Genomic DNA, 26,131 nt, shown 5'->3' on the forward strand with positions numbered 1-26,131 from the left:
TAAAAGCAGCTTCATGATTAATCGTGTAGATTTATTGGAGAGGAATTATGCCTGTTTATGAATACCAACGTTTCAAGTAAATATACAGTTTATATATAAAAGGTCTGTCATCATCCAACTTGGTGATAAAGCAGCTGGATAGGTAATAGAGTTAGACTAAGATAAGTCTGCAACGATTTTGATAGCACACGCAGTGCAAGTGTTACGTCACAATTACGTCATAATTTCATAGAAGTTTGACGTTTAAAATAACACTTGCACCGCGTGTGCTATCAAAATCACTGCAGACTTTTCTTGGTCTAACACTAATATCTTTGCTTAAGTTACAACTCGTGGGGGCTTATTTGACTTACTTATTTATAGAAAATAAGCAACAAAAAAGGTCGTTCATAAAGCCCACATATAGTTTCAGGCTTAAACGACAGTGGGCGGGACACGTTTTTCGTAGAACAGATGGTTGCCGAGACTGAAATGAGGAAATCCGCTGAAAAAATCAAGGTCCTTGATATACTCTAAGAACAAATTAAATTACTTTCTATGAAAATATTTTAATTTGTGTTTCTTCAAGTAGACACACTACTATTTATTTATTTCAGTTTGTCGTTGATTGTCGTTGGTTTGTAATCACAAAAATACTGGGTAGGTAACCGTAGGTTCATGTTACCACATAAATATGTACCACAATAATATCTTATACCTAGTTTAAGTGCCTATGTCTAAAATAGGTACATACATACAATGATATTTCTACACGTCTGTGTAGAGGTAGCATAGAGATATCCTACCTTCTGAGAACCCTTAGCATTATAGTGAGCTTAAGCAAGACAATAGTTCATAGAAACTGTACATCATATTGCTCGGTCCATTATGTAGACAATAGGGCTGCATAATATATTTGATACGATATAAGAACATATAGTGCTCAACATGGGTATTGAACTTATATGTGAGAAGATATGTATTCATTTAGAAAATAACTTGGATATATCATAAGAAGTTTTCTTTTTCACTCATTATTTTAATAAAATTATCAGTCAAAAAAGCTGATTGAAATCGACATTAATGACAAAATATCTTTAAATTCATGTTTAGTAACATTCAATTAAAATTAAGTATGAACAACTAGGTGTATACTTTTAAAAACGGTCATTAATTGCTGCAAAAAATTACTCATACGAGTAGGTAGCTACGACGCCTATGTATTTTACCTTCTTGTCTGTTACCTTCCGTAATTCTTTTCACTTGACGGTCTCATAAGAAGATCAGCGCTGGAAGCCACCAGTAACATGCTGAGATGGGGCGATTTTGTGGCACTTTAATCTTATTTTGTGTTTTCTTTTATATTATTTATTATCCCGGTTGTTTGTGCTTACGAATAAATTATATTATATTCTATTACATTCTATGTTCACTCTGTAATAACAATAATCTACATGTCTATAAAAAATAACTTAATAAGGATTTGTTGTTTCAGGTAAACCCAGATGAAAACCGATTACCCGTCGTATCCCATTCGTCTCCACGTAAGTAAATCGTTTCATTTTTCTCTCCACTAAGGATTACCCCACTCAGTCTGACCTGGCACAGCGCGAATACAATTTGTACATAAAGGCTCAAGTATGCGTGGCGAGGAATTCGGTACGCATTCGTAGCTTTGCAGTGCTCTCGATAATCGTAGTGTACAAGTCAACAACGACGTATGTTCATAAAAATTTAGGTACCTACTCAAAGTTTTGCACGTTTTGAATACGATACGTATATTTTTTGAAATGTGCCTATATTAGTCTTATATTAGATTTACTTAACTTTGTTTATTGGTTAAACCGATTTATAGGGTAACATTATGTTCACTGTTCGTACCAAAGTGGTTCTTAATATATTCAACTCCGATTTTTATCACAATTTACAAACGTATCGAATCAAGGTCAAAACTGCCGTAGTAATCATAATTATGTGTAATATCATGGATCATGGAACACTGTGGCTACCACAGTTTGGCACTGACATAAACGCTATCGAGAACGTAACTTACTTTCTATGCATCTCGCTCGTACTCGCGTATTAGTGCGAGTGAGATCAATAGAAGGTAAATTACGTCAGACGTTAGCGTATAAGGCAGTTTTGGCACTGTCAGTGACTCATAGTACGGGTAACTGACTGACTGACTGACTCATAGGACGACTGGTCTGGCCTAGTGGGTAGTGACCCTGCCTATGAAGCCGATGGTCCCGGGTTCGAATCCTGGTAAGGGCATTTATTTGTATGATGGTACAGATATTTGTTCCTGAGTCATGGTTGTTTTCTATGTATTTAAGTATTTATATATTATTTATATCGTTTGGCTGAGTACCCACAACACAAGCTTTCTTGAGCTTACCGTGGGGCTTAGTCAATTTGTGTAAAAATTTCCTATAATATTTATTTATTATTATTTATTATTATAAAATGTCATTCTATGGAACTTGCTAACTATGTAAACAAACCGCCATATTGAAATTTTCAAATAATGATCAATTTACTAGTGACTTTTGTTTACATAGTTAGCAAGTTCCATTGACTGACACTTTACAAAAAAATGACACTTTAAAAAAAAATAAAGTACGATTTAATTATGTAAAAAGTTGTCAAGAAGTAATTTAATTTTCCTGGAAATCCGATTATTTTGTGTAACGACTGATATAGTTCCAGGTTATAACATTTTTATAAGCTGTCACCAATGCACGCCAGTTATATACCTAACCACAAAAATCAAAACTTAGACGCGACAGAATTTGAACCTGAACAAATAAATAGAATGAAACGTTCATATTTGATAGCACGTTAAATCTTTAGGTTCTGGTGTTCATATAATATATAAAGGAAAATATTAAATACACGAAGTTATAATTATATCGATCAAAGAAATTGGGTCGAGGGTACGGCTGGCAAGATACGTGTAAATATAATTTAATGAATATGTAAAAGTAAACCTTTCCACCAATTATGTGTCGTTTGAAAATTGTTATGCTGCTGACAAATTACTGTCTGTGCTTATAATAATTAATAAAATATTTATTTGTTGGGCACACTAATTGCAATCACTTATCGAAAACCTTAAAATCCAATCAGATACAAATCTAACGTTAAATGTGACTTATAATATTTATAGATGCTACCAGTCAAATGGTTCTAGACTCGTTGGCATGTCAGAGTTCCCGCTAGTATCTCTGGTATTGGCTACGTATCAGTTCCCTAACATAGGTATCTACTTTCCTTTAGAGCTAGTAGTATGGCAACGTAGGTATTTAAGTCGAGTCGCTTACTGTAGGTAAGTACAGTTAGATTTTTAAGATATTCGAATCTTAGGAAGAACTTCTGAGTATCATTTTGACTTGGTGAATATCTTTTAACAGTGAAACTGACTAGCGTTATTGAGCAGTAGAAAAATGAGATGCCTCCATTGATCGGCATCGTATAAATCAGCCTTTAGACTCAGAAAAAAGAGTACTAAAATGCTTCCTCGAATAAAGGATTTATTAATTTTACAGACTTCGCGGAAACCGGGGAGAAAGGGGCGCCTGTAAGTAACAAATTGTAAATACCTATGTAGTATTACTTTCTTAGAATTCTCATAACAATTCTATAACAAAATATTATTCATTCATATCTACACAGAGATCAAAGGTGGTTATAAATTTATAATAAACGACGTTATTTATTTATCGTACATTATTGTCGAGGCTTGGAAGTAGCTACTTAATTGCAGACTGAGGATTCGTTTAATTGAAGCCGAAGTCAGCAAGTAGCCTTCCAGCAGAGTCATTATTATATAGTGCTTTTCTCAAAAATGGTGCAAAAAATATAAATATACCTAATAGAAATATTTTACAGAAGCAACATTCTTACGTATATATTTTCCCAGAAAAAAGTAGAAACAATTGTCAAAGTTTGCTTTGCCACGTTTTTTTTTAAAAAAAATTTTTTAAGATAGAAGTGTAATTTTCTGCCGAAAATACGCCAACCTATTTGAGACAGTCGCGGTACCAACATTATAATAATTAGTACTAATCATCTGTTTGGCTGTTTGATGGGCCTGTGCCTTCATTTGATATGGCCATTAAAACTTTTAAAAAGTTTGGAACTCCACATAATATAATAATGGAATTTGTATGCAACATTGCTGTCCCAAAATCGTTACTGCAATGTTTTTAACTTTTTAATTTTTGACTGACCATAAACTCCGCACTTCGCGACCTATTTTTTAAACGGCAAAGTCGACTTTGCCGTCCATTTTTGTGATATATTCTTTTATATTTATGGTTTTTAATACAAATTAACTCGGTATTCTAAAATTAGTAGCAATTGCAGCAAAATCATTGCATTTATGTATTTGCTTTCCGCTCATTAGTATACATTTTACAGTAATATATTCTGTCTGTATATGCATATTAACCTAATCTCCTTTGCACAACCTTAACCCACATATTATATGTAGGTTTCAATGGGTTCCTAGAAATTGTATTATTATGCTAATTGAGCCGAATAATTTCGTGGAATCAAAAAATATTTACTTTACGAGTAGCTTCCCTCCAAAACTTCTAAGAAATAAATTGTTTTTTCGATCAACATTGTTATAAGAAAGGCAGTAACGATAATAGTTGGCAACTTATCTTATCTCTTACTTCTTACTCGTACTGTACTTATCCGATACCGTCCAAACAACAGAAAAATTCGTTTCTCTTACGCCAAAATGTCAAAGCTGTGACGTACCATAGTAAAAATATCACTCGATATGCAATGATCATAAGTTAACCTCGGATAAAGAGTTTCTTTAAGCGCCACTTGCACCATCCCACTAACCCGGGGATAAGCTGTTAAACCCAGTGTCAAATTGTACTGGTAACCATAGCAACTCAAGGTTTAACCGGTTAACCCCGGGATAGTGGGATGGTGGAAGTGGCGCTAAGAAGAAGTCCAGTATCCGTGTCCAGTTTACTTTAGTGAAGTATACATACCTACCATCCTTATAAGTTTTCAAAATTATATTTAAAACAGATCTCCTTATCCGGCCAATGCAAGTGCACAGTGAACGACTTGTCTCGGCTGCTGTCGACGGTGCCCGGCCTAAAGGGCGCCCCAGGCCCCCAAGGGCCAATAGGCGCCGATGGCACCATCGGCGCCCCGGGTAAAACGGTAAGATTATTCACATTGATTTATTTGTAACTATTTACACGATTTTTACACAATATTAGTTGATTAATAGCGTACCTACAAATAATCTTTAAAATTACCTTAGTGACAAATGTACTTTATTCCTTGACAGGGACAAATGGGTGATCCGGGTCCTCCGGGCCCATTAGGGCAAAAAGGTGACAGAGGAGAGAGAGGCGACATTGGCCCTTCTGGGCCAGAAGGTCAGCCAGGGCCAAAAGGGGAGCCAGGAGTCGATGGAACCGCTGGTCCACAAGGACCTCCTGGACCTCCTGGACCCGCAGCAGCTATCATGGTAATATAAATATGTTATTCGTTTATATTTATTAATATAGTATTTTCTAATACCAACATTTTATGATTACTTACTAAATGTATTTTTATTCTTTACTACGGCAAAATGTACAATGCATATTTGAATAGGTACCTCTTCACACTTAACTGAAAAAATATTACATAATATGCATGTTTATGGCATTTATTTTTCTAATATTATTTATACCAAGTGTAAATTTTTTATTAAAATATTACACAAAATCTGAAAATCATTCTTTTTTTGCGTAGATTGCACTTTTGACAATTCTGTCCTTATGCAAAATATTTTTTGCGTTGTCATATATTCACAATGAGGTCTTAGCTACAACTAATAATTTCTATTCTGATTTCTCAGGAATCAACCGGATTAACCGTAGCCGGTCTACAAACCGAGAGAGGGCCTATGGGACCTCCAGGGCCGCAAGGCGATAGGGGTTATCCGGGTAACAAGGGGGAGAGGGGATTACACGGGTCCAAGGGTGACAAAGGAGAACGGGTAAGTGTAATTGTGTGATGATCAAATAATATGAAAACATGTACTTTATGAACACCTGTAGGCTTAACACGAGTACACTGACAGTATCTCGTGTGTGAGATAGACATCCTTTCTAATTTTATTATTACAGGTAGAAAAAAATTATCTATCTCGCGCGCGATAACTATGAATAAGTACTCTCTCTCGGTGCACTGGAACGAAGCCTACTAATTATATAAATATTTATCCAATTACATTCCCGCGGATGATAAAATATTTCATTAATTAAATATTAATATCATGGCTCTCTTGTACATTATACATTATATTCATCATTTTAAATATAAAAATAGAAATAATAAAATATCATCAAGCTGGCGTTTATGAGTTAAGCTCGTAAGACATTCAACAAAGTAGCAGTTACACTGTTACTTGTGGTACCTACGGTCTATTTACAAAACTTTACTTTTATGTCAATTTTGTAAAATAAGATTAACCGGCCCTTCATAAAACACTTTGTCACAAGAGACGAAATCAAAATAAAATCTCTTACGACCCTCGCTAATTTAGTAGGTACGCGTAGAATAAATTCGGGGCTAACGCAATAAGCGCCGGCTTGACCCTCGTAACGGGACGTTATGTTACTTCAACCCGTGGGCTTATAACTCTGTTACTAGGGTTATGTGGGGTTGAGGGGCCCTCATGGAGCGAAAGGCGAGCGCGGACAGCCCGGTCGCGATGGCACGCCCGGCCTACCTGGCCCTCACGGCCGTCCAGCAGAAAAGGGCGAGAAAGGTAACAAACTAACTCAACCATCAAATTTTATGTTACACTATGACCCTTATTTATGCGCGGAGAACTCGTTTGCAAGATTTTAGGGCTATATTGCAACGATTTGGAAAATCTTTATTTTATACGCCGGACCTTTTGAAGTGTCAAACGTACAGGTTTCTCGCTTTTTATTGCCTTTGAACGTAACTTTTGCTCTTTATGTTCTACAGAGACATTTTATATTTCTGCAAATAACGTTATTTTCCGAAAATGAGTTTTGTTATTCCGTAGTTACAAGTTCCTTTGCTGTTTTACATAGTTCACAGGTCATATTTTTATTCAATTTGTCAAACTCTATTCTTTTATTCGTGTTTTGCCTTTGTTTACGATGTCTATTTTGTTTCTTTATACTTGGATAAACATCACATATCCCATTTATATCTAAAAGTGTATTCATCCTTACTTGTCCTATCGTGTAAACAAACACTCTCGAAGACATTATCACACTTTTCTCTGGAATTACACAATCACTTAGAATTTTGTTGTATAGTTAAAAAAACTCACAAAGTATTTAAATCAACCAAATACCAATAAAAATTAAAAAAATTATAAGAATAATTTGATTTGTACCCAAAGTTGGAAACTATTAACATTCTTAAATCATTTACTGTTAACAGGTGGTCAAGGAACCCCAGGCCCGCCCGGGCCCCCTGGACCTGGCATTATTGACAATTCAATAGCAACGGGAACTGCAAGCAGTAGTAAGTTACATTTACTTAATTAAGTATTTAACTAAGAAACTAAATAAATAAAGTGAAAGGAACTAAGGCAATACATATGTCAAAATTCAGAAAATGTCTGAAAATCTAATAAAAAAAGTGACTTTATGTCAACTTCGGCCCACTTAGCCTTTTCGACGCCGTGTCAAACACAAAAGCTGTCACGCGGACGCCACGTCACCGAAATGTCAAAACTGAAATTGAACTTTATGCATATGCACGTAGGTCTATGTTGCTCTGTGATCTGTGACCGATTTATCGGTCTTTGGCGTTGAACCTGCGGTGCGGATATATCGGTCATTGGCGTCCAAAAGGTTAACGAGGTAACCAAAATTGCTTAAATGTACTTACTTACTTGGCTGGCGCGATGACCCAAAATGAATCTTGTGCTCCATGCAATGATGCCCACAGAAAAGTACAATGAAACGTGCAAAAAAACTAGCCAACTTGCGCAAACATAAAATCATAGCTACTATTATTCAACTCCATTACGTCTATGTGCAAAAACTAGTAGAAAAGCATATTTTTCATAGAATATTTTGTTTGACAAACTCTGGCAAGAAATGAGAAACTCCTCCCGTTTAGCGGCATCACAACTTGTGCATTTCCTAGATTTTTTAAAAGACAAGTTTATTAATAAAGTCTGTATATCTTTAGACAAAGATGTGGTCCTCATACTCTTTACTAAATATTAACGTAACTACGTAGCGCTTAGCACAGCGTAGCGTAGTGCTCAGCTAAGTTTGTAGCAAAATGTTATAATGCTTTGACCTCCCGTTAATATCTACGTAGGTATATTTACATAATGATATGGAAAGAAAAAAATAATGGCATTACGTTTTAGGCGTAGGTAAGTCTATTGCTTTGCACGCTATTGTACCTATAGCAAAATATGTCTTTGTACTGGATTTTTTTCTACTTACCACCTATATACTGTACCATATTTTATGCGAATAAAGAACGTTTACTTTACTTTTAAAAATATGTAATAAAAAAATATAACTCTTAATATGATGAATCATTTTCATGATTTTGTGAAAAATAACTACTAGGTGCAAGGATTGCTAGTTAGCTATACGTTATAAGTATTATATGGTATGGTGTATGATATGTGGTAGCTAGAGGTGATCGATCAAAATGAAATTGATAATAAAGCCGATAGAAAACATAACATCTGCAAAGTCTATCTTTTTACTTTACCTGTCTCTGATTTTATCTTATCTCCTGTTATTGGATGCATACCGCGTCGTGTAGCCAGCTTTGCAACAGTTTATTTAGTATCAAAGCTATCGCAGAGCACATACATATACACACATATACACATATATACATACTAGAGCGCTGGTACGCGAGGCATAGCGATGGATTTAGGAGTATTCAAGAGTATGAAGTCCTCTATTAACTACCTTGAACGTAGCACAGTTATCTTAACTTAAATAACGTAACTATAACTAACCAATCTATATATGCTATTTATTTAATATAAATCATGATCGTGATAAGAATCGTAAGAACCAAATTTGTGATTGCATACCTGACAAGGAACCTTTAACATAACACCCAAGCAGGCAATAATAGCTGGCTTTTCCGTTAAAGAAACCTTTTTCAGTGAGTCCCGTTTTACTCAATACAAAATCTCATTAAAAAATTCTGAAGTGATGATGTCGGTTATCGGTACAATAGGTTCTTATGTTCTTGTTTATGTAACGAATAACCCTTGTTCTATTTTATGCGTTTTCCATAACAGAACACGTCATTTCTTTTGTAAGCTTCTTGTCTTTCTCAGTTTTGTTTGTCAGCAGGGTTTTGTGCTCTATTTCCAGATATTAAGGTTCCATTTTCTTTGAAAACATTGAGTGCGATACAAGTTTGGGTTTCCTTAGCGGGAATTTCAGATTTTATCTTGAAGACTCATGTTCATCGCTCATTAAGTACCTATGCTGGGCTTAAGGATGACCCACGCTAGACCAGGCCGAGCCCGGGCCGTGGTGTCCGACATGTCATTTTCTATGACGGCTGATCGGTGATCACGTGGTGCTTAGAAAACGAAGCACCGCGGTTGCTCCGGCCCGGCCCCGGCCCAGTCTAGCGTGAGTCATCCTTTACTCGTAACTAGCAACGCAATAGGGAATATTACGCGAAACTCTGCGTAGGTAGCGCCACTACCACTATCTGTCACAATCTGGGCGTCTACCGCGAAACAAGAAAATCGAAATTTCGTTATCTAACCTCCTCACTCTTGCATATTCGAGCGATAAAGAGGCAGATAACTAAATTTCGATTTTCGTGTTTACCGGTGGGCCCTTGTTAATAAATTGCCTTGATGCATCAATGTCATATTTTATTGTCTGTGAAAACATGTCAAAAAACAGTTAAAGGCACAGTATGTAAAAGTTAGTCTATGAATTTACTGGAGTCGGTAGTGCTGCACTCTGGCGGCAGAACATTGCAGTAATATCCCCTATTCAAATATGTCATCTACTTTTACATTCACCTGAAATTGTATTAGTAAATAAAGTGGCGTAAAATAACGCGTGAACGTAAGGACACGCTCTCACGACTTTTTAACTCAGATTGTCTCAGGTAGTCTTTGCACATTTCGTGTAAGATTTGATGCCCCCCCTCATCCTATTCAAACTTTTTTTTTGCGTTTATCTCGCGCCAAACGTACGAACTAGTACAAGCGAAAAGCACACGCAAAGGATAATATCATGATATCATTTTGATATACTTTGAATTGGTCTCCTGGTGGCTGATATATAACCGCTTGAGTTTTATGTATGAGTTTTAGATATAATGCACATTCTGTGAGTGTTAAACGTTAGCCTTTTGCGCTCCATCTAGTGTTAAATAGTGATCTGTGGGCCGAATATAAATTGTTATATGTAATGTTCGCAGGCCCCCGAGAAGTAGCAGCGCTCGTGAAGGCGGTAAAGGGGGAGAGAGGTGAAAAGGTAATTACTTCCTTGTAGATGTAAATATTAATTAGCGTTTTACTTAAAGTTGGACCAGTTTTAATGGTCTTGTATAAAGCGAACTAAACCAAAGCCGCTCATGCTAAGTGAGCTCTTGGTATGGATATAAAATCTCCAGATTCTAAGTGTGGTGATAACGTTCAAGGTGTTTTTTTTTCTCATAGTACAGATAAGGTCATACTAAACAACGTTTTGTATAGATTGACATAAAAAAAGGTAGTTTTTAAACTTTTATTTAATACACACTCAAATTATACTTCACAAGAGCTTAATACACTAGTTTAGTATAATTTACCTTACAGATGAATAAATACCTAGTACCATGACATAACTGATGCGTCCACACAACTTCAGCAGCACGATAACAAGTAATACATTTTGACGCACAGATTACGTAACCTGACGATAACACCTGCCTTATCGGCCCGGTTCACCTCACCTTGTGAAAATGTGAAACAATGTCGACGGCCTGAACCCTATAATATAAAGCGGAAAGTTACAAGTTTTAGGTGTTAATCGGCTACTTTGACACGATCAACGCACGCTTGCCCAATGGCAAGAAACCTTTTGATTCGTATTACCAGAGTAGAATTGTTAAATTGTATAAATATCTTTATAAAATAAGGCCTTGAACGAGAACAAGAACCAATAATGTATTTTTATAGACAATACTTAATGTATAATTTTCTATTACAAGAATAAAGTGGAATTCTCAAGTTGTACCTATATTGGTATAGGTATATTTTTATCATCTCGAATAACTGAAATTAAACATTGTTGAATTTGAAATAACATCAATATTCAATATGTCTCAGCTAAGGTACTGTAGGTATATTATTTCACTTTTATGATTGTAATTTGTTTTGAAATAAGCCATTGCTCAGCTTTTTGTTTCAATTTTTCCACTGAAGGGCACTGAATATTTAAAGCAATCTAAGCCCGTTCATAAACAAACCCACGCAACTTACTTTTTTTATGCCTTTTGTACAATAAAAGTATACAATACCGACAAACTAATGAATATAGCATTAAAATCCCATTGTTGACAAACGATGGAATTACTTATAACAAACATTTATAGCGACAGAAATGAAAGCGGATAGTTTATGTCTATGAAAATGAAAGTGATATCGATTACGTATTTTGTTAGGTCAGCTGTATATAAAGACCGCATCAACAAAACACTTACGTAACACACAAAATAAGCTCAGGTAGATTATTGCGTTTTAAGTAAAGAGGGTAATTTTCGATGTTATCTATTCCGGAAAATTATAGCTTAGAACATTGACCTGACAACTGTGAGGTAACGCGATGACAGCGCATGACTTTACACATTTTATATTATTTTATAGTGATACGCTACGAAATTTACCAAAAAATACAATACATGAAACTTACTTATTAAGTTTAGAAATATTTCGTTATTTTTAGCTTCATTGTGTTATATTTAATTTTTAAGACAAGATATGGTCAGAACTGATAAGTAGTAGTTTCACATTTTCTATTTTTCTATCGAGCAATCAATCTATGACATCGTGAACACTTTTAGTACCTATTGTCACAAGTTAAAGTTTAGAACTAGTGGTAATATTAAAAAGTAACGCTATAACTTGTAGCTCACTTTATAAAAAATGGAATCAAATATCTTACAACTCCACCTGAGTATAACTTTCGTAAAGCTAAGAATTGTTAACACAACATGTTTATTCTATAAATAAAGTATGAATCTGTACTTAAATATTCAAATTCAAATTTTACGTACATAAAATCAATAAGCTGATGGACTATTTGTTTATCACTGTTTGAAATTTTAACTAGGGTGAGAAAGGCACAAGGGGCATGGAAGGCCCACAAGGTTTCCCTGGAAACGACGGGAAACCAGGAGAGCGCGGTGACATCGGACCATCAGGTCTGCCTGGGTCGCAAGGCCCTCCTGGCCTTACAGGGCTAAAAGGGGAAAGAGGCGAAGCTGGCCCACCTGGCCCGGTGGCTCTTTCGAAAGAAGAAGCTTCAGTGTGGACCAAGGTAAATTACATCTGGTTCATACCATGTTACATTGCTTTCATTTTGCCAGTATGTTAAATTCGTAATAAATGCTTATTCTTAATATACACATTTGATTTTATGGTTTTTAAATTTATAAATATTTCTTTGAACCAGAATCATTATAATATCATAATAAATTAACTGTAAATAATCTGCGTAATGAAAAGTTCATTCCAGTAAACTTGTTTCTATAAAATTAAACCAAAATATAAACCAACATTTTATTTCTTGAATTGAATTTTGTGAATTGTTCGACTACTATTAGGCTCTAACAGGATCCTTTATAATAATATATTCTATCTGGCATAGCCATATTTTCACTAAATATGTATTGCAGGGTGCAGCAATTTAACGTCTAAAAAGTCTGGGCTTTACGTAGCAAATATAAATTTAGTAGAAAATTTGTTCAAGAGCGTTCTCTTGGAAAATTTGATAAGATCAAACTCTGTGTTAAAAGCGCAGTAAAGGGAAAAATTCTAGGAAGAATCTTCAACAAGCATAAATTATATGCTTATTACAGTTAATAAGTAAATATTATAAAATAACTTTGTACTTTTGATCACGAATATTTATATTTAAAAGATACACTTGAATGCTTTTTCAGTCTTCTTCTTCTTCCTCGCGTTATCCCGGCATATTGCCACGGCCCATGGGAGCCAACAAAATTTAACACGAAATGAACTTCAGCATTGTAAATAAAAAAAAATTACTAACAGCCAAAGTGGCAAATATATCGGAACACATCCTTATTTATACGGTAACAAAAAGTGTTACTATAATACTTGGGAAATTTGTCCGTCACTAGCTTTTTGATACTGACTGTACATACATTTAATACGACGTGTTTTATCTCAGGGCGAGAAAGGCGAAACAGGGCCACGAGGCAAGCGAGGACACCCGGGGCCTCCAGGCCCTAGGGGGCCACCGGGGGCCCCTGGGCCTCCGGGTTCTCCCGGCACGGATGGCACCTCAGGCGACATCGGACTACCTGGCTGGACGGTAAGTATTACCTATGGTAATATATTGATTTAGAAATGTTGACATTTAGCAAGATATAATAATGATATCTGCCGAACGACAAGCATTCAGCGATTGAGATTAGCACAGGACCGAGGTGTGGTGTAATAAAGAAGAGGCCTATACTCAGCTGATAAGGTTGAATAGACCAATGGTCAAATTTTCTTAGCTCAATTCAAGTATTTTCAGTTAACCGTGCTTAATTTATTAATGTAATAACATTTTAGTCATGCGTCTGAATTGAATGTCAACTTTTGACACACTAAACGATTACAAGTTTAGGTACTTTATTCGATAGACAACTTAATCGAATATACCAAAAATAGCCCTGGGCATATTACGCCATTACATAAATACGCTGCAGGGTACTTCAGTATTAATAAACTAAATATGTATTACATTTATGTATATGTACACGGCTCAAAGTTCAATACGAGTAATTAATTAAGCATGAAATCGTGTTATTTTAAGCATACTATGTGGCTCTATAACAAATGAATGTTTAAATCGCCTGCTCATTTCATTGTGTTAATTATTATTGTATTCCAGTGTTGCCAGATGGTCACAAAAGTCACATTTTTCGTGACTTTTCGCCTTCTCGTGTGACCTGTGCGTGACTTACGATCTTGAGGCAATTTTTGTGACTTTTTAAGCTAGACGAATTTTGGACCCATGGTTAAAATGCTAGGGGAACTAAAGTGGAAAACACAACTTTTTTTCTTTCAGATCGATTATTTCCGAAAATATTAAGTTGATCAAAAATAGTCCTTAAAGACCCTTATTCATTTTAAAAGACATATCCAAGACACCCACACTATAGGGTAAAAGCGAAAAATCATCCCCACTTAATGTAGGGGAGTCACCCTAAAAAAATACTTTTTCTAGTTTATATTTTATGACTTTGTCAGTGTAGCAAATTTATATATTCATGCCAAATTTAATAATAGAAAGTAGAAAAAAATATTTTTTTATGGTGGCTGCCCTACATTAAAGTGGGGATGAATTTTTTTTTGCTTCCACCCTATAGTGTGGGATGTCGTTAGATAGGTCTTTTAAAACGAATACACTTCAAGAACCATTTTTTGATCAACTTAATATTTTCGGAAATAATCGATCTGAAAGAAAAAAAGTTGTGTTTTCCCCTTTAGTTCCCCTAACTTTTGAACCATGGGTCCAAAAAATATGAAAAAAATCATAAAAACATAGCTTAGTAAAGACTTTCAAGGAAAAATATAGCGAACCTAATCGGTATAGCTGTTTTTGAGTTTTTGCGAATAGTCTATTTTGACAGACGGGTAACTACGGAACCCTACACTGAACATGGCCCGACATGCTCTAAACCGGTTTTTTTTATATTTTATCAGCAGGCCCCAATTTCACCACGGTGACAGGTGCGACAATTGTAAAACATCACTGTTGCTGACGTCACATGCATCCATGGGCTACGGTTACCGCTTACCATCGGGCGGGCCGTATTTCTGTTTGCCACCATCATTGTATTATTTAAAAAAACTTTATTATATCGGAAAAACAGATATTTCTCTTGCTAAGTTTATGACAATTGTCACAAGAAACAAATTCCGACATATAACTCATTTCCTGTCAAGATTCACCGACAATTCTACAAATATGTCGACTAGAAAAAATAATTCTTGTTTCACAACATAATTGTAAGACATACAATTGTAGCAAAATGCCTGTCATGTTTGTAAGTATTTCTATAGAAAATATTTTATAAAATTGTAATATGTCACCTGTCGCTTGACAATTGTCGCTCGACATATGTCACTGACAATTGTAGCCGTGGTGAAATTGAGGCCTGGTCACTTAACTTGCTTACTCCAAACTAAAATTTTTATTTATGATGAACAATTACGAAAAAAGCCGGGCAAGTGCGAGTCGGACTCGCGCACGAAGGGTTCCGTACCATAATGCAAAAAAAAAACGAAAAAAAAGCAAAAAAAAAACGGTCACCCATCCAAGTACTGACCACTTTGCTTAACTTTGGTCAAAAATCACGTTTGTTGTATGGGAGCCCCATTTAAATCTTTATTTTATTCTGTTTTTAGTATTTGTTGTTATAGCGGCAACAGAAATACATCATCTGTGAAAATTTCAACTGTCTAGCTATCACGGTTCGTGAGATACAGCCTGGTGACAGACGGATGGACGGACGGACGGACGGACAGCGAAGTCTTAGTAATAGGGTTCCGTACCCAAAGGGTAAAACGGGACCCTATTACTTAAACCGTCTATTTTTTAACTCTAATTTAACTTTAACAACCTGAAGCTCCTAAAGTATTTATCGTAGAGTAAAATTAAACATAACCAAATTTGTAGGAAATTGTATGATAAAACTTTTGTCCGAAGTAATAGGCTACCTCGCACAACGTATCAGCATTGCGATACAGCGAGGAAATGCCGCCAGCATCCTTGGAACAATGCCTCAAGGGCCTATTTTAGATTTAAGCTAGTTATTAATTTAGTTTAGTAGTACCGAAGTAATTATAATGCTATTTGTACATATATTCGAGATATGAGCAAAAATAAGAAAAAAGGTACCTTTAACCCTCCCTGCACCCTCAGCACACCCCCTACCCTCGAGGACTTTTAGTATGTTTATTTAGACACCACAAGGTATACCTGTACCAATTTTCAAAACTACTCGAATTATTTCCGCAGATTTTTCTAATTTGCTTGGGTTATTTCTTAATTTTTTAACTTTCTCATTGACCCCCCAAAAGTAGCCCCCATGCTTAAAATTCATTTGTTTACGTTATGACTTACATGTCCGTCTTTGGGTCACTAATTCCACCAATTTGTACCAAATTTCAACTTAATTGGTCCAGTAGTTTCCGTGAAAATAGGCTGTGACAGACGGACAGACAGACAGACAGACGCACGAGTGATCCTATAAATAAGGGTTCCGTTTTTTCTTTTTGAGGAAAAATCATAAAAGGTTAGTAGATTTTTTGTGAAATATATTATTTTCTGAATTTCTTCTAACAAAATCGATTTACCTACCCATACAATACAATAATATAAAAATGTGACTTGAGCAGCAAAAACGTGACTTTTAGGGAAACGAAACGTAACTTATGACTCCAGAGCCCTGGCAACACTGTTGTATTCCCTCAAAATACTACAATCATCATATTGTTATCACTGGCATATTCCCAAAGTATTTATATATTATTTAGCAATAATTCGAGCCGAATATTTCCGATTATAACAGAGAGAACTATGTCGCATACGAATGCTCTTTATACTTAGAATTCCGCACGGATTTATAATTTTAACCTACTTTAAAAAAAGGAGGACCGATTTCGACCGCATCTGTTTTGTTTTATCAGAGCCTGTTTCATAAACAGTATTAATAAACTGTTATTATGAATTAAATGACATATTATCTTTTGATGAAGTGATTCATAGTTTTCATTATAATTGGCTATGTTCGACAGTTTAATCGCAAAACATAAAACAACAACCTCAAATATTATTTTGATTAATTCGGTATCGGTAAAGCAACGTCCATTACTAAAATCCACAAAATTAATACTAGCTAAGCAAACTTCTAGCTCTAAATTATCTAGATGTAGTGTTAAAACCTGATTTTAGCATTTATTATATTATTTTTATTTATTTTATAAATGTATTTCGTGTTGTAACCGCCGTGTGTTCTGCGCCTCATGTTAGCTTAAATTAGATGTGTCAACCGAGATAATCTTTTCAGGGACCACCTGGCGCCACGGGCCAGCCAGGACCTCAAGGACAGAAAGGTGAAAAAGGCGACCCTGGCCTCAGCCCGCTCGACCTCGGCAAGGTAATCACTCACGACAAATGGCCTAGCGGGACAAAAAACAAAACAATGACGCGCCGCTAGGGACTAGACAGATTTATTCCACCCTCGTATTTAATATTAATTATTAATGAGTCACTTTTGATGGACTTTGTCATCAGAGATATTATTTGAAGAAATGTTATACAATTTAGATGATTTTGTAAAGTGAAATTTATATCTAGGAATACCTACGAGTACCACAACTTAAGAAAATAAAAAGTTTTCAAAGAACTCGTATCTCAGCTGTCTTAAATATTCTAACATTTTACATTAATTTAGGTATAGGTATTGAGTACTTTCGGTTTCCCTGTCACCACGTCACAGTTTGGAATGACGCATTATACAATTTTACATGCGGTAGCCATAGAATTACTCAAAATATACTGAGCATAATTTCTGTCTAATTTCTGCAATTATAATGACCAATTACCACTAAAAATGTAACAAATAAATCTAAAATTTTCAAGCCATGCTACAATTGCCTATTTGTTTCCCTAAAGATAAAAGGTGAAAAAGGCGACGACGGGGCCCCTGGCGTGCCGGGCAAGGATGGTCCGAGAGGCCCACCGGGGCCCACCGCCGCGCCGGTCCCTAACACCAAGTACATGCCGGTACCCGGCCCGCCTGGCCCGCCTGGTCCCCCGGGGCCGCCAGGATATATGAACGAACTACCTGACATGTTGACCGATAGCCCTGGGATTAATCGCCGGGAGCCCGGTACAGGTAAGTGCGATTGCTCTAGAGATGGAATAACGTTCTAATAATGGATGACGCGATAGGCCTGATTTGAACGAAATTGAATGAGATTTTAATCAAAAACATCGTACATTTGTTTGACTAGATTTGACACTTACTCTTATTTCAATATGGCTCACAACCTCAACAAATTTTGAAAATATGGTTCCATCTAACAGAAATGCATGAATCTTAGCAAAATTGTAGTTTTTACCTACAGTTAACATGCCAAGTTGTATTTTATCTTCATGATTATGTTTGAAGCTAAGAGCTGGTACAACGTGCATCGCAAACCGATGTAAAAAAATGTTTTTTGGTATTTTATTATAGTTTTAAAATTATTATAGTAAACGTTAAGTTAATTATTAAAATTACTGGTCAATTATATCGACGTTGTCTTGCATTTACACTTTTTTCCAGGAAAACAGCGTGATTCTCTTCACACACTTAGAGTATTGAACCAAATGGGTTTGCAGTACCGGCCAGAGTCATACGGTATGTTATTTAAAATTAATAGTATTTGAATAACGTTATTAACGCAATACAGTAAAATAAAAATTAGATTAGTTAAAGTGTTTATCTTTGTATATTTTATTTTGCAATCCAGGATGTAAGTACAATAAAAATATGTGCTGCATTTTGAAATATACAAGAATCATGAAATATATCTGAGAAATGTAACATGAAACTTAGACGTTTTTCAATTTCGCTAAAAGTGTCCGTTACCAAATAATATAAAACGAAGTTTAATATCGAAGTAATAACGTACGACACATGTGAGTTTAGAGAAAACATTTGTACCTCTCAGGCCTTCGTGATGGCTTGGACCCTCTTGGGGACAACGGTGAGTTCGAGGACGACGAAGATGGACGAACTATCGTAGGAACTATCATATTTAAGACAACGGAATCTCTTCTGAGAGTAAGTACCTGATCATGATTTACGATACCCAGCTCGTTTTATCAAAATACTTACCCATTGAGAAATGTTGGAAACAAACGATCAGTTTATTTTAAGGTTTAGTATCGGATGAAATTAATTTAGTTCTATTTTTAGTAAATGTAAGTGTATCACTTTCAATCAAATTAATTTTGCTCGTGCCGGCCAGATACTTTATTATTGCTGTATCGGATCAAATATCTATTCCATTTTATTCATTATCTTTCCTTAATATTGTGAACAAAAGTATTTATAAGATTACAACAGCTAAGCGAGCATCAGTAAGTAAGTAGGGTTTGGGGTGACTAAACTACACATCATAATGCGTCACGCAGATAGCACACGCAGTGCAAGTGTTATTTTAAGCGTCAAACTTCTATGAAATTATGACGTATAAATAACACTTGCACTGCACATGCTACCAAAACCGTTGCAGACTTTTCTGGATCTAACTGTACCTATATGTACTCTGCTTAGTTAGTTAGTTTGCTTTAATTCGAGTGACGCATTATGATGTGTAGTTTAGTCACCCCAAACCCTCACAAGTAGCTATATTAATATCCGTTTAATAAACCTTTATTGTTTACCAGTCGAGGTTGCTAAGCGGGCGAGGTGTTCATAATTACCTTGACACGCTCTTATTATCTTAACTATAAAGTCGCGTCAAGATCATTTTGAACACCTGGCCCGCTTAGCAACTTCTGCTGCTGACTGTACACAGGCAAACGTGATTGCTTATGGTTTCCTGTCAATTATTACTACGAAAATCAATCAAGGAGTTGCTTGAGGTTTATTTATAGAAACAATTTGTTATGGCATTACTTAGTAACAGTAGCGTGTCTTTGAGTAGTTTCTATAAACTTTTATTTGTATCACTTTAGTAAATGTTTGCAAGTCATAGATTTGTTATTTTTTTCCATTATTGATAGAATCAAAGGGTTAAAATGATTGCCAGATTAATAATGCATAACGGCTGTATGCATTATTAATCTGGCAAATGAGCATTTCTTTTATTTTTTGCCATTTTTATTATTGTGACCTTTTTTGCCACTTTTGTGTTATTTCTAGTCAGGTTTGCGAGCCCTTTTCATCCTTATAGGAGAAAAAAAGTCTCCTAAAATTTCCATACATTTTTCAAACTTTCCTTTTTGTTACCGCCATACAAAGTATATGGGGAAATGGTAACACAATAGGAAAAAAACTCTGGGACATTTTTTTATACCATCAGGATCGGACGAGCTCGTGATTCTGAGTAGAAATTACACAAAAATGGCAAAAAAGATCACAATATATAAAAATGGCAAAAAATAAAAGAAACGCTCAAATGATAGATTGAAATGATGTTCATTAAAAGTTCTTTACCCTTTTGCTACAGTTTTTCTATATAGGTACCTTATGACTTGACAAAAAAGAAGAATTCGATTACAAATCAACACGGTGCAAAATTGAATATTCTGGTTTTATTAAAAATAGCTTTGACGAATTTCAATTCAAAGCATAAGCTTTGAAGCTTTGTTATTTATAAAAATAACGTGTAACTTTTACAGCCGTATTTTTAGCGACTAGCGACTAAACCACTATGGCTAGTCTATTTTAGCCACTATGGATAATTTAGTTTAGGCTATTCTAAGCTTAATGTAACAGACTACCGCACCGCACCGCGACCTTGGTGCGGTCAATACATCTCTTTCTCGTTTTAACTTACAGCTGCGTCCTTAACGCACGTATGACGACCACCTTAGTCACCTTACACACTATCGATACGTGCGCCGCACCGCACCAAGCTCGCGGTGCGGTGCGGTAGTATGTTACGGCTTTTAAACTGCAGCACACCTCTTTTACAAAAGGTAATCCGTTTTATTTGTTCTCAGTTAGGTAGAAACAGCCAACTGGGCACACTGGCTTACGTCATTCAGGAGCAGGCGCTGCTTGTCCGAGTCAACAATGGATGGCAATATGTAGCGGTAAGTTTTGACTTGTTGTTAAGAGTCTCAAGAACCAAGCAGCAGCTGTTGCCATAATATATACGGCCAGAGTCGAACAATACTTATAACAAGTCACATCGTTACGATACATATCTGTCAGTGTCAAAAGTGACGTTTTTTGGTTTAAAAAATATCACTTTTGACCGTACCGCTGTGGATTCTTATAAACATTGTTCAAATCGGGCCGATAATCAACTGATTTTAAAACGGCACAATTCAGCATGTTAGAAAATTTGAGCGTGACTTCAGTTGTATGGGAGCGGCTTTTTGGCGGCGGGTTTTTGTGACTCTTAATCCATGGTAGCACATAATATGCATTTTATTCAAACATGTTTTTCATTATAAATATTATAATTTAAAAAAAAGTAATATGGGGTTAATGGGGACATGTCTCTTTATTGCTTAATAATTTTTACAACAGTTGGTTTGTGTGAACTGAAATAAGTATAGTTGGAAGGTTTATAAGTAGGCAGGCACGGTATTATAATAAAATTCGCACTTGTATCATGAATCAGCGTAGAACTGTTAGGTACGATTTAAAGTAATGATCGTTTCACACCGCATGAATTTCCAGTTCATGCATAACGACTTAGTATAAATGTTTAAAACCCATTACTACGGTGCTAATACGGTGAAGTGGTAAAAGTGGTTTTAATAAATAGTTAATTAACGCTTGCGGTTATATAATTGGTGAGAGCGGTCGAAATAACGCTGCGACATGTTACATATACCCTACTTCATTTCCATTTACAGTACAAGTAACTAGAATATAATGAAATGTGGAATATACCTAATAGAAAGTAACTCGAACGTAATGAAATGAGGAATATCGTATAAAAAAGTAATAATAGCAATTCATCATCATCATATCAGCCAGAGGACGTCCACTGCTGGACATAGGCCTCCCCCAAAGAGTGCCACAATGATGAATGAGTGAATGAGTGATGATGAGTTGATAATAGCAATTAGTGAGAACAATAAATAAAATAAATTGTAAGTAATGACTAGGGAATGCAAATCGGTTATTTTCGGTTATTTTTTTGTATGGAAATTATCGGTTATTAACCGAAACCGCGGTTATTTCCATACAAAAAATAACCGATTTGCATTCCCTAGTAATGAGTGTAATGACATTGAGATTACAGCTTAAATAAACGGAATAGTGGTAACTTATACAAAAAAAATGCACGATTTACTGACACGATGCTAGGTTACGTAAGTATATAATATTCTAAAAGTCCTTCTGGTTGTATTATTTTGTTAATGTATCAAAGCAAAATAGTAAGAAACCTTCGGAGACGCATGGTAAAGGCTCAAATTAGTCGACCCTATGCTAAAAAAACACTTTATTTATTCTATCAAGATTTTGATTTCTGTAAGACAGTTATCTGGAATCGGTATGACTATCCACTTTTCCACATTAATAATTCATAATTATGGGTTTTTTGTCAACAGATGGGTTCACTGTTAGCGATACAAGCCCCAATGACTAATGGACCAACCAGAGTGCCACTACAGAACGTTCTAGAAACGTCTAGTTTAGTACACCATAAGAACCCGGCGGGCGAAGGACCAGTTGTGAGTATATTTTTAAGAGAAAATTTGTACTTAGTAATTTATATCTTGTCTTACCTTGTTCAAAAACGTCAATATGTATGGAAAATAATAACGTGTAAAAAATATTTTTGAATCACGTGCCTATAAATCCCGGTCTTTTGATAAGCTTGCGTGGGGATATAGATCCAACACGAGGAGAGCTTTAATGTCATGTAGAACGCCTGCTGGAACCCGTTTACAGGCGTAACAATAGACACCCTGGAACCGGTCTCAGCAGGCATTGGGACTATTGTAGGAAAAGTGAACAGTATACCGGTCTATGGATTGAAGTTTGGGTGACACACCATCAGGCCTATTCGGATTTCGAGATAATCACAAGATCTTGAGACGATTTAGAGATCAACTAGATCTACATTAGATATCGACTAGATGTGACTTGGATATCTAAGTCATAACTTGTCGAAATCGTTCAAGAGGACCTCCAGAATCGCGGAAACGTCAAATTTGACATATCTATCTTACAAATATCTTTAAATTATCCGTATCGTAACTTGTTGAAGTCTAGTAGAAATCTAATTCATTTTCCGAATCGAGCCGCATATTATTAGTATATTTTTAAAAATTGACACCTCACACCCGTCTTTAATTATGCTTTTAATGAGAGGATATTAGGCTTTTTGGTTTTTGGTTGTTTGATTAACTATGTAAAATATACAACGGCAGAGTACCTTGTAAGGTTAAGTATAACCTTAACCAGGAGTCCTTTAATTACGTTTTTTGAATAACAATTCTAAAAATGTTTTTAATTATTGCTGATTACTACTCTTGTACCTATGTAATTAGAAACACATGCAGATAATAATATACCTACCGTTCATTGAAAAAAGGATTCATTATAATAAGAATGGAATATTATTATACCTAATAATAGGATGTAAGGCCGCCATTTAATTTCATGGGAATGAAACGAATGGAATTATTTCCGTTTTGTATTTGTCGATTCCTAAAAATGTTGGTCCATATTTATAAGACAACTACAGATTAGGTATATAGAATTAATAATTTTGGATTAAAAGTTACACAAGCTAAATCATGTTACCGAATAAATGTCATGCCATTTTGTGCGTGACCACAACTTACTGTGGGATAGATAAAAATCTAGACATGTAGAAAATAATGTCCTTAATAGTTAATAATATATCATGGACATTTATAAAGAACTGCTTAGCGTAAGTTTCAAATAATCTAAACTCCGCCAAACAGGACTAAATTTGTAAAAAAAAGAGTGTAGGTTTGCGACAGACATTAAAATTGAGTGGCAGATAAGTGCCACATGTATTACTTCGCTGCATACGCATGGTACTTTTTATCGTCACAGGTTGAGAAAACTGTAGCGGCGCCAGTGTATTTTGTAAACAGCGAAAAACTCCTTGCCTATACGACAAGTTACGACTTGTTTTGTGACGACGATAATACAAAAGAACCCTGTTATTTACAATATGAATAATATTGTAAACTTCCTTAGTTACGACTGGCGGCACTGAACGAACCTCACACGGGTGACATGCACGGCGTTCGGGGCACCAACTACGAGTGCCTCCGACAAGGCCAGAGGGCTGGGCTCGGCGGCACTTTCACAGCATTCATATCTTCCAGGTATGTATACTCAAATGGCGTTATTCATAAACGCGTTACAGGCCTGAATAGGGGATATTACTGCAATGTTCTGCCGCCAGAGTGCAGCACTACCGACACAGTAAATTCATAGACTAACTTATACATACTGTGCCTTAAACTGTTTTTTGACAAGTTTTCACAGACAATAAAATATGACATTAATGCATCAAGGCGGTTTGTTACCAAGGGCCTACCGGTAAACACGAAACTCGAAATTTAGTTATCTGCCTCTTTATCGCTCGAATATTAGAGAGAATAGATAACGAAATTTCGATTTTCTTGTATCGCGGTAGGCCATGTGATTGACGTGACGTGTGATGTGTCAATATGGTTTGTTTACTGTATGTGCCACAAAGGTGCCGCCTACGCAGAGCTTTGCCTAATATTCCCTATTAGCTATAAACCATTTGTATTTATCTGTCATTTTGACTTATGTATTTGTAAGAAAGGGATGAAACATAATTTAACTAAATCAGGGCCGTATATTTTTATGAATAGGGAATATTAGGCAAAGCTCTGCTTAGGTGGCACCTTTGTGACACATCACACGTCACGTCAATCACATGGCCTACCGCGAAACAAGAAAATCGAAATTTAGTTATCTAATCTCTCTATCACTCTTGCATATTCGAGCGATAAAGAATTTTTGTTATTATATTAGAAGGCAGATAACTAAATTTCGATTTTCGCGTTTACCGGTAGGCCCTTGTTAACAAACCGCCTTGATGCATCAATGTCATATTTTATTGTCTGTGAAAACTTGTCAAAAAACAGTTTAAGGCACAGTATGTATAAGTTAGTATATGAATTTACTGAGTCGGTAGTGCTGCACTCTGGCGGCAGAACATTTCAGTAATATCCCCTATTAGGAGGAAAATTATGTGGTCATGTTTTTCTGGCTTTTTACCTTCCAATGTGTCACTTTAAAACAACATTGAGGAAACCCATAATAACAAAAATACTTTTGGAATACAAAAACAAGAATCAGCTAAACTAAAACAAAACTTAAGTAACAGTTCCAGCAAATACAAACAATTAAACAATATCTCTATAACACAAAACAATTGATACTATTGATAGATTTATTCCAACCGCGGTTAGGGCAACAAATAATACAATATCAAGTAGTTAAAACCCCACTGGAAACAATTACACAATTCAATAATTCTGTATCAATATCACTCGCCGGGCTTAAATATGCAAAATTCTGTAAACGAAAATATTGAATATTCTGAGTTTCGCTCAACATTGTGGCTTTGCTATAGAGCCTGTAAGTGCTAATGGCTTTTCCACTTTGGATCCATTTCCTGCTGGAAGACTTAATGCAGGATAGTAGGTTTAATAATGTTTGTATTATTTGTTATTCTTCAAATCATTTGATTAAGCGTAGACCACAGTAACATAGATAATGTTAATGGTTGGTTGGTAAGCTGTAGCAAAAACCTTAAAGAATACAAAAAAAAATTGTTGAATCATTATCACAGCGAACTCACAAAAGACTTAAGTCCAATAGGTCTTACTACCGCTTAAGTTCTCTCGGCCAATTTCCGCCGTTTTAGACATTTTACAAATAAATAATAATGCAGGAAAGCCAGCTCGTAATATTTCACGAGAATCGGTTATGAAATGCAACCTGCATTGGAGAACATCCAGACTTACGAAAACAGTTTTGCCCAAGCTGAAAAAGAGACTTTCGCTAAAAATTGGTCAATTAAAAGGTAGGTCAGTAAAAAAGTTAGATATCATATATTACTAACATAGGACTTTACCACGTATTAATAATTTGAAAATAACTTTCGTTTACATCAACACTGTAAAGAACTACAACT

General features: G+C 35.6%; 1 protein-coding gene across 1 annotated transcript in view; it reads left to right on the plus strand.

Moving 5' to 3' along the window:
- Window positions 1-26,131, plus strand: part of LOC134795362 (collagen alpha-1(XVIII) chain-like) — a 46,898-nt gene that overhangs the window by 16,533 nt on the left and 4,234 nt on the right. Inside the window, exons 2-18 of the mRNA XM_063767190.1 lie at window positions 1,475-1,523; window positions 3,528-3,559; window positions 5,035-5,172; window positions 5,303-5,485; window positions 5,861-6,001; window positions 6,658-6,775; window positions 7,429-7,512; window positions 10,429-10,484; window positions 12,324-12,530; window positions 13,407-13,550; window positions 17,302-17,391; window positions 17,910-18,132; window positions 18,565-18,639; window positions 18,953-19,065; window positions 20,955-21,047; window positions 22,524-22,646; window positions 24,151-24,281. Coding sequence (XP_063623260.1) covers window positions 1,475-1,523; window positions 3,528-3,559; window positions 5,035-5,172; window positions 5,303-5,485; window positions 5,861-6,001; window positions 6,658-6,775; window positions 7,429-7,512; window positions 10,429-10,484; window positions 12,324-12,530; window positions 13,407-13,550; window positions 17,302-17,391; window positions 17,910-18,132; window positions 18,565-18,639; window positions 18,953-19,065; window positions 20,955-21,047; window positions 22,524-22,646; window positions 24,151-24,281 — 2,000 coding nt within the window. The remainder of the gene's footprint in view (window positions 1-1,474; window positions 1,524-3,527; window positions 3,560-5,034; window positions 5,173-5,302; window positions 5,486-5,860; window positions 6,002-6,657; window positions 6,776-7,428; window positions 7,513-10,428; window positions 10,485-12,323; window positions 12,531-13,406; window positions 13,551-17,301; window positions 17,392-17,909; window positions 18,133-18,564; window positions 18,640-18,952; window positions 19,066-20,954; window positions 21,048-22,523; window positions 22,647-24,150; window positions 24,282-26,131) is intronic.

Source organism: Cydia splendana, chromosome 12 (genome assembly GCF_910591565.1).
Source record: "Cydia splendana chromosome 12, ilCydSple1.2, whole genome shotgun sequence".
In the NCBI taxonomy this organism is placed as follows: Eukaryota; Metazoa; Arthropoda; class Insecta; order Lepidoptera; family Tortricidae; genus Cydia; species Cydia splendana.